This window comes from Hipposideros armiger, unplaced genomic scaffold, assembly GCF_001890085.2.
Source record: "Hipposideros armiger isolate ML-2016 unplaced genomic scaffold, ASM189008v1 scaffold_107, whole genome shotgun sequence".
Lineage (NCBI taxonomy): Eukaryota > Metazoa > Chordata > Mammalia > Chiroptera > Hipposideridae > Hipposideros > Hipposideros armiger.
Genome location: NW_017731457.1, coordinates 3,210,094 through 3,222,703, shown reverse-complemented (window position 1 = coordinate 3,222,703; position 12,610 = coordinate 3,210,094). Strand labels below are relative to the sequence as shown.

The following is a 12,610-nucleotide window of genomic DNA, read 5'->3' as shown; positions in this document are numbered from 1 at the left end:
GCAGCCAGCCTTGGGGTGATCATCAGGACCTGTCTTACAGAATTTGGGGCAGTGACTTGCCCAGGTGTCTGGTTCTAACCTTCCATAGATATTTTTTGAAATTGACCGTGCCCTTCTCAATAGGATTCTCAGCATTCCTCTTTCTCATGATGTTATATGTTGGAACCATATTATTGCCTTCAAATTACTCAAGGAAGTACTTTCAAAACAGAAAATAAGAGGGGAGAAAAGCACCTGGAAACTCCCTATATATGAGCAGGCCAAGTGATGACAGTGAACTCAGGTGGTTTATAGACAGACTACGTTGTTCCCCAGCCTGTATTCCCATCTTGCCCTCTACCTTCTCGTGGTTTTCTTGGTCCTTGCAAACTTCTACTCACTCTTCAAAACCCAGTTCACGTGTCACTTCCTTTGAAGCCTCCTCAGATTCCCTTCCCCCAGGAGAATTCATCTCTACCTCCTGTTTTTCCAGAGTACTCTGTTCAGAGCTCTATTCAGTCTCTTGGTAGGACACTGTATTTTATCTTTTTATGGCTGCCCTTTCTCCCTGATGAAATTGGGAGCCCCTCAAAGGCAGGCCAACCTTCCCCAACTCCCATGCAAGTCCACCTCCTCCTGATGGGCAGCGGTACCCCCTTACTGATCTATATGGTCCCTCTCCACCCGACACTGGGGACTCTGCCCAGCCTGTGTGCCTGTGGATCTTTCTGCTGAGCTCAGAGCCGTGGGCACCCCTGAGCCTGCCCTGCTGCTGACTAATATGCTCTCTCCCTCTCACCTCCTAGGGCCGACGAGATTGAAATCATCATGACGGACCTTGAAAGAGCAAACCAGGTAGGATGTTTGATGGCTTCAGGCATAAAAATCACAATAGCGTGGTCGTTTCTGTCTTCTTGGGAAATGCTCCTTTCTTAAGTTAGAAGGCCAATTATTCTCGTATTTTTTTATGCACAGCTCTCGATGTTGACACTTTTCCTGATGTCATGAGAAATACAGACAAGTCGCAGGCATTATTTCCTCGGCAAAGTCTTTGATGTGGCCCCAGACACCCCTGGTAAACATCCACAGCAAAGTGACGACTTCTTATTCCATCTCTCAAACACCTGCCTCTGTTCACATGGCAGCCATTATGCTGTAGGGTTTATACCGACGAGTTGTGCTGTAGAGGAGTCTTTATCTTTATCACTCCCTTCTACTGAATTGAAGCCACTTATCTGGAAGGGGCCCCCAGCTGACAGCCCCCTCTTGGCTGGTACTTAGTTGGCACAGACGCCTTTCAGGAAGTACCCAGCACAGTGTCCAGGCACAAAACAGGCACACAGTATTGGGTGCCTGGAAAATTCAGCCACCCTACCGAACCCTTCCCTGCCCCAAGGGCTCTGTAGAACAGTAAAACATTTTGCTTCAGCGAATGGTGCTGCTGCTTGGGAAAGGAAGAGGTCTCCCCATTTATGTTATTTGTGGGTAGAAGCAGCCAGATCTGTGATGTTTCTCAGCCCCAGAAAGCCATAGGCTCTGGCCTCCCCCGACTCAGTGTTACAGCTGGGCAGCCACGGGCACAAGAAAGCTTAGCAGTGTGCCTCAGTGGTCCAAGCATGCACAGCCCCCCACGGGATGAAAGCGCTTCCTAGCTCTGTGGCTTCTGTGTCCCGCCTTGCTAGAGTTCTGCAGGACACCTGCGCCTCGCTGGCATTGCTTACCCAGACCCTGGCTGATGCTCAGGAAGGAGTGTCCTATCTATTCTTTGGCCGATAAAATCATGCTGAAGTCTGACTGAAATGTGCAAGTCAGTTTATGAATAAGAGGAATCCTAGGAGCTATCTAGATTTCTTTTTTCTTTGATGAAAACTTTGTGGGTTTCGGGTTGCATCCCCCAGACTCACCACTGAGGCCCCTGGGCCTGGTCTATGGAAGGTGCCCAGTAGGGATAGCATCATTCTATGTTAGTTATCCTGGTAATAGTAGGAAAAGCTGTCAATCCTTGAGTAACTGGTTTTGTGCCTGCCTCTGTTCTAAACACATCAATGAACAAAGTCACTTAACCCACACTGCCACCCACTGAGATCAGTGCTGTTAGGATTCACACTTTACAGATGAGGAGGTCAGCGGCTAGTCGGTTGCGGTTGCAGAGCCAGGACTGGCGCCGGTGCTCTTCAGCAGTACCCTGGGGAAGACGCTGCAGAACAGGGGCCCCCTTCGCCTCTCTTTCAGACCGTCTCGTTTCCCAAGTGCACCGTCTGCACAGCTCCTTGCTGTAAAGCAATGCTGCTTCGCCTCTCAGAGGGGCTTCAGCACTTAAGTACCTTTACTTGCTAAGCTAATTCACTTTGGTCCCTTTGTTTTACTCAGTTAGCACTGCTCAACTTTGCAGAGACCTGAACTCAGAAGTAGTTACTGGAAGGAGTTAACTTTCTCTGTCACACAGTTACCATTTGCAATTCTCAAATTTTCACCTATCCACTCTCCCCCAGGCCAATTGTGGGGGTGCCTCCCCCTTTGATGTCACTGTGGGGTAAGCTCTGGCTTGTTAAGCAAAGAACCTTATTCTGTGAACATCAAGTGGACTGTTTCCGGGGCAGCCCCCAGGTACTGAAGAAGTCTGACAGAGTTGATGCATTTTTTCAAAGGACTGAAGGCCACTTGGGAGGGTCTCACTCCTAGGAGACACCAGGCAGGACCATAGAGGAAGGTGCCACCTTCAAAGTGACAACTTGATTCAGGTCCCAACTTGGTACTTCCTGGCTGTGTGGCCTTGGACAAGTCTCTTAACTACTTACATTTCTCTTTTTTAAAAGAAAAGATGAACTTTGAGGACATTATGCTAAGAGAAATAAGCCAGTCACAAAAGGACAAACTCTGTACAATTTCACCTATAGGAGGTCCCTAGAGTAGTTATTCATAGAGGCAGAGAGGAGAACGGTGGGTGCCAGGGGAGCGGGGTCGGGAGTCGTTTAATGGGGACAGTTTTAGTTTGGGAAGATGAAAAAGTAGAGATTGGTTGCACAACAATGTAAGTGTGCTTAACACTACTGAACTACACACTTAAAAGTGGTCATGATAGTAAACTTTGTTACGTTTATTTTACCATAATTAAAATTTTTTTTTAATGTTTTTAAATGAGAAAGGGAGGGAGGGAATGATAACTAGTACTTCCTTTGCAAGATTGTTTTGAGGATTAGAGGTAAAATGCCTGGGTCAGAAGTAGGTGCTTACATAAATGTTCGTTCTAGAGTTGCTAAAGAAGCACAGATTTGGTGAAGAATTATAAAGTCCTGCCCTAGGGAAATGCCAGCATGGTGGGGGTGGGGAGAGGCCCAGGAGAGTTCTAACCAACGACTCAGGGTGAGTTAATGGCCTGATGTGGCTGCCAAAAGAAATGAATGCAACCTCAGGCGGCATTAATGAAAATAGTCTCTAGATCGAAGGAGGTGGTGATTCTGCAACAATGAGTCCATCCCCGGAGAATTAGAATTTATCCTGGAAACCACACTGTAAGGAGAGCGGGTACCAGAGTGCATCCGGAGTCCCCTCCATGGCCAGGACAGGAAAGGGACACTAACACAAACACAGACACCAGGAGGTTTGGGGACATTCCTGATATTTGGGGAGCAGGGAAAGAAGACAGAGGGATTTGACACCAGTTCCAGAGGACTAATTTCAGGAACATGGGACATTAAAAGTTTACTAAGGAGAAGGCCTAGGGTGGGGACGTCATGCATTCTGTCCTTACAGGTCCCCAGGACTGGCCTGGGGAAGGGGTCGGGCTTTTTCGTGGCCAAGCGTGGAGGCTGGTGGGAGAGAAGCTTGCTCTCAATTCTGGCTCTAGAGGTGCCCAGAGCTGCCACCAGTGGGAGGGAGCTCCCTGTCACCAGAGCTGTGCAGGCAGATGCAAGCCAGCCCCACTGAAAGCAGGAGACAGGATCAGACACAGAGTAAACGGAAAGAGGGACTGAGCTAGGTGATTCAGCGGGTAGACAGGGACGACCCAACAAGGGGAACAACCCCCCAGGTGATGTGAGGAGGACTGTTCCAGGCAGGCGTAGAGGAGCCTGGTGAGCTCTGGGTGGGTAAAGCAGTTCTAGAAGGATCCTCTGGCTAAACATTGGAGAACGGATGGGAGTGGAAAGCCCAGAAGCCAGGAGAGCCGTAAGCAGCTGTTGTGATCCGTCAGGGCAAGGATGACAGGGGCCTGAGATGAGGCGGTCCCAGTGCAGAGGAGGCAGAGGTGGGCTGGGCAGGTGGAGGGTACAGGGAGCCGCCCATCGGCGCGGGCACAGCCAGGTGTCTGCTTCGGCTGCCTTTCCCAGCAGGGGAACTCCCAGGAGGGGCAATTTACTAGTTCACTGGCATATAACATTATTTTGCACTAAGTGTCTAGTCGGAATGTTCTACCGAGACCTGAAGCTCTATTTTATTGCTAACGCAATAAAAACTTGTGTTTCTATTGTGGAGAAGTGGAAGGGCCGACTGAGACCAACTGTCTGTTAGGTCTGGGACTTCCTTGTGCCTGTTTGTTAAACTTCAGGGCACTTGTGTTAATACTCACTGTCTTAATTGGTGACAATGAAGTTTCAGAACTTTTGAGACTTCATGGGAAATAAGAAACCACAACCGTACGCTCTGCAACCACATGAAACCCTGTCTGTGGCTCCGTCTCTCAGTCAGCGTCTCTGGCTGTGCCCTCTGTCAGAGCGGCTCTGATTTGAGCTGCCAGGGCACAAAGCAGGGGCAGGAAGGAGTCCTATCCATAGTGCGTGGTCCTTCTCCTGCTGACCTTCCTGGTTCTTAAGGAGGAGAGGGCCCTAGCAGGGACCCTTCGGGTCGAGGCTAAGTTGGAAACCACAGTTTAACTCGACGGAGGAGGAGCCAAGTGTGGAGAAAAATGCAAAGAGCATAAAAAAGCTCAGAGCAAAGCATAGCCTTTTCTTTGACCAAGGTTTCTGTGTTCCGATGGGGAAAAATGGCCGGGTTTGAATCCCAAATCTCCCATTTCCCACCCATGAGCACATCCTCAGCCTCCCAGTACCTGTTTCCCTATCTGTAGACTGAGGGTAATAACTCACACCTCTGAGAGAACCCCCATTCATCCAGCCCCCATCACCCAGCAGGTATTTGTGAGCAGGCCCTGTTGGGGTGCAGCCCATCATGTGGGCACCTCGTAGGTGCTGAGGAGGTGCTGGTTTCACCTGAGATTCCTTGCCACTAGGCAAGCCATGTCCATGCCTCCAGTCACCCTTGGGTCTCCTGGTAACCTTGGTTTCTCCATGGGCTCCCAGCCCAGGTCAGGCGGGCCAGCAAGGACTAGGAGCCCCTGGGGCCACCTGTTACGGCCGGAGGAGGTAGGGAATCTTCTCTTCTAGTTTTCCTGAAATCGTGACTCAGGCTGTGACAAGCAGCGTTTACACGGGTGGCCTTCGTGTAGTTCTAGCTTTCAACCTGGCTGACCTGAGAAAGAAATCCAAACTGATAGGTGTCGAATCCCCAGAAACACAGGCAGCAGATCTAAACGGGGACTTTGGTTGCGGGCGAGCGCCAGCTTGGGACACATGACAGTCAATTTATAAGTGGAGCTTTCTGACCTCCCTCCTGCAGAATCACTGAAGTGGGGTCACCTTGGGGCCCTAGCTCCTTCTGTACTTTCCTTGTTCTTCTTGCATTACTCTCCCTTCTCAGAAAGGTAGAGAAGTAAGCAACTACCAGCAAGGGAAATCTCTCAGGAGAGCTGCGCAGGCTTGGCAAGGCGCTGTTCTCATCGTGGAATGGCCACTGAAGCACACCGGGGCTGCTGCCAGCTTCCTGCCAGAACCCTGGCCTTAGTCCCAAGGCTCTGCTTCTGGAGGGACCGGGGAGGAGGGTGGGACGCCGTCCATGGAAACAGAACTGAGTGTCTCATGGCAGCCACATCTCTGTGTCTGGGGTTCCAGGTCAGAAAGCAGCACCAAAGCTTTCCACCTTCCACCACCTTCTAGAAACATGGCTTTGTCTGGTTGGACTATGGTCACCAGGAGAGGGCAACCCTGGAAACAAGCAGCACCGCAGCACTGACCCAGCGCAGCACCCGTTCCTTCCTGCCTCAGCTGCCAAAGATGCCGCTAAGTTTACAACTACAGAATCCCCCTCTTCCAGCCACTCTCAGGGCTGTTTTTATTTTGACTTGTTCAGCTTAGTCCGTGTTTAGCTGCACAAACCACCTCAGTTCATTTTTGTATACCTCAACTCGGGGTTAAATCCTAACTAAATAATAGAAATCCTAAACAATAAAAAAGTTGCACTGGAGTAACCAAGTCAAGCCAAATGTGGTAAGAGGCTGTGACCACCACCAATAGGCCACAGAACTGCTCTGTGCATGAATTTGGTAACTGAAAAAAGTGCAGAAACTGGTGAAATTATACAGACCAAGGATGAAGTCATTAAGAGCTAGATCCCTTATTCTGTGAGCCATTGGCCTTTGATGAAACACACTCTGCTCTGAACAGCTAAATGCCCACAAAAGATCCTAATTGTGAACCCACTGACCGGCCTGGCCAAGCCCCAGTGGTTCTGAAGCGCTTCAGAGTGGGGCAGGCAGTGAGGCTGCGCCTTGGTTGCTCCCAGAACAGCTTCTCCATCAGGCTAAGAAATATTTTTCCTAGTCAAAGGGACTAGAGCAATGTCAGAACGCACCTTATTTCTGGCAGAGTCATGGACATATTATGCCCAAGGGTTCAGCTGACTAGAGAGTGAAGAGTAAACTTTTCAGTAATATGACATGTTTATCAGAAAACTGTAGAGTGGCATGTCTGGATAAACTGGGGGACATCTTTTTTACTCAACAGGAGACTTTCCTGCAGTTAGCGTGAACCAGAAATCACCCCTGCACCTTCGCTACACTAGTCACATTGCCGCCTTTCCTGACAGTTGCTTCTAGATTCTGTTTGGAGCAGAGAAGGTGGGAGGTGGCTGCTTGAGAGCAGACAGGCCTGGCCCAGAGCCGTGTGAATTAGATTGAGTGCAAGTCCAAGAGCTCTGGAGAAGTTGGCCAGGCAGCCACCAGCACCACCCTGGGCAGAAGTAACTGCTCTCAGAAATATCCTAATTTGTCTGTATGCAGAGCAGATAGGTTTGTGCCATTGTCACGTCATCGCTTACAGCTGCCAAACCCTTTCCTCCTACAACTAGATTGATCAGCGAGGGCTGGGTAAGCTCACTTCCTGTTTCTTTTCCATCCTTTCTTAGCAATTAGTAGACATGTGATGTCACACCACAAAATGAGGAAACACGAAATAGCCCTGCTTAGCCAGGCTTTTCTCATTAATCTTTTCTATTAGCAGAATGTAAATCTGGTAGAAAGAATAAGCATGATTCCTCTCAGTCCGCATGCCCAGTGTCAATTAGCTACTGTTTCTCACCTATCCTAGAGTTTCGTCTGAGTTATAATTGTAAAATCAGGACAAGCCCACTAATAAAACACATCTGACTGAGCTCTGTGTAAAGGGTACTGCAGCAGATGTTAATCCTTGCAAGGTCCCTAAGAGGGGGGCCATGTTCCCATTTTAGAGTAGGGAAGATGCAAGCTTAATGAGCTCAGGTAGGTAACTTTCCCAGGTTCCTGTGTCCCCAAAAGCCCAACTGCTGCCCACTGCACCACAGTGCCCTCTCTGGTGGCGGGCACTGGAGTGGCATTCTCGCTGTCCAGTGGCAAATCCTGATTCGCTATCCAGTGGCATTTGGTTTCCTTGTCCGGGAGTTACATGCAGATGATGGCGGCATCCACTCGCTTTTCCTTGGGCCTCCTTCCTGCCATCAGCTCCATTCCTCCCCGCCCCCAGCGGGCCTGGGCCACCCTCCCGCCTGTGGCTTCAGATCCAGCTGGTAGGCTGGAATGCCGGCATCAGCATTAGAAAACTTTGTCAGGTGAAGGGTTAAATATGTTGAAATAAGCCTGGGCCTCACAAAAGAGTGGCATTTACACCCTGTACATTTGTGGAAATACTTGCCGAAGGAAAACAACCACAACATTGTGTGTGTTTTTAGGAAGAGAATGGCCAGAGTGTCTTTAATTCACTGTTTACCCGTGAGAATTACTCCCAGGAGTAATCCTGCAATAAAATCTTCTTGGTCTATGAGAATAGAAAGAAATTGAATCAAAAGACTCTATTTCCACTTGTATTTATTCAGTCTGGGAAATTCAGTGGGCCGGAGCATTACTATCAGCAGGGGATTCCTTGCTCCTAGCGTTAAATTACTGTCATAATCGCTCAATTATTTCTTCCTTGTACTGTTTAAAATAAAAATCCATCACATTCTATGTTTTTTTCTAGCATTTATTAGGTTGAGTGTTTAGGAAAATCAATTATAGTCAGTCAGGCATGAATTGATGAATGTTCTTGTAATAATTGTCAGTTGTTAAACTGAATGTACTTTCTCTTCTCACCCTTTTCATTTCCTTCAGAGGGCAGAGGTGGCTCAGAGAGAGGCGGAGACCTTGAGGGAGCAGCTCTCATCAGCCAACCACTCTCTCCAGCTGGCCTCGCAGATCCAGAAGGCGCCAGACGTGGTGGGTAGCTCGGCCCTGTGTGGACTGTCCGCCTGGCATCTGCACCTCTGTGCTACAGCTGCTTTCTTCTTTTGCTTATAAACATCCCTTTGGGCGATAATATTTTAAACAGTACTGCTATCTTGGAGGAGAATGCTTTTAACTGTTTGGGGATAGAACTTGTTAGGGTCACAGGAAGAGTTTTGCTGATGATGTGTCGTTGCTCTGTGTTCTGTGGTCAACGTGACGCCCACCCAGCGTGGAGGTAGAGACAAACCCCATCACCAAAGCAAGCATCTTCAGGGCTAGGCCTGTGGGGTGGCGGCTGGTGGATGGGCAGAGATCTTAAACTGGCGCCTTGCCAAAATTACACAGGAAAATTGGAGGTTTGGTCTTCCCCTAAATGTGGCCTTCCAGAGTGAGAAAGAGTTGGTGATGAGCTGGGAGGGCCAAAGAGATAATAACATAACAAGTGGCTCCGAGTCTGTGTGATTGCCACAGTTGCACCTGAAGTGCATTCAGGAGGAGCGAGGCACACATCCCAGTCCTTTTGCCTCTTGATATTTCAGAGATTAATAAAAATTGCTCTTAGCCGGGACTTTCTCAGCTTGATCGAGGTGGCTTTGAACTATCGGATTCCAGACTCTTCCCTTCCATGCGGTGCAATGATATGGAGCAGCACGTAGTTAAGCCACACCCCTGGGCTCAGACCCCAGCTCTGGAATTTGTCTGCTGCGTGACCTTGGGCAAGTGGTTTGACCTCCCTGAGTCTCAGTTTCATCATCCTAAAATGGGTTGCTACAAGGGTTCCAGAAATTATTATGAGCAGAGTGCTTGGAGCAAGCCTGACTTAAGTCCTCAGGAAACCTTAGCAGTTACTCTTATTGTGGTTGGCATCATTATCTCTGATCCAGGAGCCCCAGTTTTGAAGCTCAGCCTCATCACTAGTTCACTTACACACCTCAGGTAGTTAAACTTCCTAGGCCTGAGTTTTCTCGTGTGTAGAGTAAGGAGTAAGTGATCCTGAGGTTCCTGCAGCTCTGACAGCCTGTGGCGAGTGGACCATACTTGTAGGTGTTACTTTATTTTACAAAGAGTTAGAAAGCCCTTGCTGTGTGTCAGGACCCACAGTGGACAGACACTGGGAGAGCAAGGAGGGACGAGCCAGGCCCCTCCAGAGAGAGCACAGTCAAGTCGGGAAACGTGCTGCCCTAATAAGCTCATGTGTGAGTTTGACATGTGTCAGTTTGACAGCCATTATTCCACCCAACCCACAAAGTGAGGTGGTACTGTTGTTTCTTTATATGGGTGAGGAAACAGAGGCTCCGTTAATAGAAACCCCTCCTCCCAGAGCGCTTGGCTGCAGTGGCCAAGCCCAGCCTCAACTGGGGCCCTGTGCCACCACAAACGGGACTTCTAAATTATGCCTCAGGAATGACTCTGAAGCCAAGCTTTAGTGTTACGACCCCTTTTGAGAATGGATTTTTGTCTCCTTTCTTTAAATTTACAGTAAATAAAACATGATTTAAGTGTCTCAGGATACAGAAAAAAGCTTTCCATTTAAGGAACCATCATGTCCTTCGTACTTCATGGACCCTGGTATTAATTTTACCTGAAGTGTCCCCTTGGCTCTGTCACTGTCCCTTCATCCAAGTTTCCCTGGACTGGACCCAGAGCTGTAGCGGGAGGAAGCCCTCCAGGATGGAGTCAGCACAGCTTCTCCTGGCCTCTGTGGTCAGTCCTGGTCCTCTAGAGAAAGCCGTCCATCTAATGTGTCTACACGGGGCCCCTGAGCTAAATGCTTTGATTGAAAGGATTCCTGGCACCATTCCGGACTGTAGCAACCAAAACATTTCAGAAAGAAATGGATGTTTTTGCAGGTAGAGTAAGTTGTGGATCCTCGGGGTGCTTAAACACTTCATCATGGGCTAAGTGCAGTGTTTACATGGCACGGGTTCAGTCTCCAGGAGCAGCCCTGCCAGGAAGTGAGCACAGGTAACTGGGCCAGTGGGAAAACGTCTGTTGGGCTTGGCTGGTGGAACTCAGCAGGGAACAGTGGAGTCCATAGATGTAGCGAAGGCCAAAACCCCTCTGTTGGGTGTCTTACCGGAATCGCCAGTTTGGGAAGGTGAGCAGCCACTGAGAGAGCATCGCGTCCGCGTTCGGGGCCAGGCTGGGGCTTCATGTGGTTACTTCATTCCTGCCTCATGTCACCGTGGTCATGAGAGGCAGATTTTATTACCCTCATTTTACAGGGAAGGGAACTGAGGCTCAGAGTAGTTTAGTAATGTGCCCAAAGTCACACAGCTAGAAAATGATCAAGCTGGCATTTAATCCTAAATTTGCCCCACTCGGAAATATACTCTCTTCCCTACATCCAGCTCCCCCCACCTTCACGTGCATTAAATGGGACAGAACATACGCAGGCCCTTTGTCAGACAAATATTAGAGTTCAGGGCTCTGGTGCACCACACCAGGCTGCCTTCTTGAACCTAAACTAGCCATAATATTCGAAAATACACCTGTCTACTTGCAGGTGCATCTATCTGTGCATACACCAGACAGATCTGGCCACTTTGACCACTTGATGTTGGCAGGAATCGAGGCGGCCGTGAGCGAGAGAAGTAACGCTGAGGTTCCCATTCCCTCCTCTCCCCGCACTGGAGTAAATAGAACTAAGATTAGCCTTGATGCAAGTATCTGTCCCGGGCTGGGGTCCTAGGTGCACCTTCATTTCGCAGTTAGGTTTTCCTCATATTGAGTATTGCTTGTGCATCTCATTCATATTTAATATGAAAATGGCTGCAGGATAAGAGAGATCATTATCTAGTGTATTTCAGCCTCGGTGTTCTAGTCTCAGTAGGAGGACTCACTAGACAGTTACGCAACTTGTGATACTTCTCGCAAGCAGGTTGGGAGAGAGGAGAGGCAGATGATTCAAAGGCACAAAATTTAATGGGCTACGAGCTCAGTAACTTGTTTTTATGTTCATTTCTCCTTTGGAAAAAACACCCCTGCCACTGTCATCATCTTAAGCCCTGCCTTTTTTTTTTTAATAATGTTTTTTAGACCCTACGAAGCATTCCCAATACCTTCTCCTGGCTATGAAGCCCTCAGAGTCCCCACCCCCAAGACCCAGCCCCCATGAGGAATGTAGGACACCCTTACAGGCCTTGGAAGCATGGCGTCATGGGACAGACTCTCGGGACCTCATTCCAGTGCCCACTGACTTGTGTCAGACTAGAGAAGCCAGTCCCCTCAGAGGCCAGGCTGAGCCAGGGTCCTGACCCCAAACCCCTTCAAAATCACCAGGGAGCCCTGGCCCTTATCCAGAACCCCTGAACCTCAGTCTCCAGGTCAGGGGCCAGGACCCATATATTTTCGAGAGCCTAAGCAATTCAGGTACCCCTGAGCTAAGGCCTAGACAGACATGAGGGAGGCCGTGGTCCCGGCCCTCTTTGACTCCAAGGATGCCTCACCTCAGTAATGATTTCAAGAGCATCCAAACTGCCTGACACCAACCTCCCTGCAGCTGTAAAGGCCGCCTCTCCTCTCAGCACCTGTTTTCCATAGTACAACTTCCTTTCTATTGTCCCTCAGACAGAGAGGCCCCGACGTCATCACCCAGGCGCAGGCCTCTCCTTCCACCCGCAGCCCGTTGATCATTTCCTGGGCCCTCATTCATTTCTTACTTAGTTTCCCATGTGTCTTCATGATGGGACAACCAGGATGCCCTCGTGTGTGAGAGGGGAGTGAGCCACATTTGGGCTTAGAGTAGGGTGGTCTTTTGTGTCTAACTTCTAAGGCCTTACTGCTTTGGGGTATATTACATCATCTCATTTAGTCTATGCAAGAACATGAATGATTTTTGCTATGTTATAAATGAGGAGTCTGTGACCCAGGTTCCTGAGTTAGTTGGCGTGCCCAAGGTCACACTGTCAGGCCATACTGGGCCCCAGGTGTTGAGCAGACGGCCCTCTGAGACTGCCTACCCCTGGGGTCCCCATCCGTGGCCCAGGGTCAGCATTGAGAGCTGCTGTTTTTACATATATTATTGGAAGCACTTGTCCTGGTCTCGTAACTTGTACTTGCCTG

General features: G+C 49.3%; 1 protein-coding gene across 8 annotated transcripts in view; it reads left to right on the top strand.

Annotated features, from left to right (window-relative positions):
* Positions 1 to 12,610, top strand: part of CUX1 (cut like homeobox 1) — a 376,257-nt gene that overhangs the window by 263,942 nt on the left and 99,705 nt on the right. For all 8 annotated transcript variants that reach the window (XM_019646871.1, XM_019646870.1, XM_019646872.1 and 5 more), the window contains exons 9-10: positions 786 to 834; positions 8,432 to 8,536. In XM_019646871.1, coding sequence (XP_019502416.1) covers positions 786 to 834; positions 8,432 to 8,536 — 154 coding nt within the window. The remainder of the gene's footprint in view (positions 1 to 785; positions 835 to 8,431; positions 8,537 to 12,610) is intronic.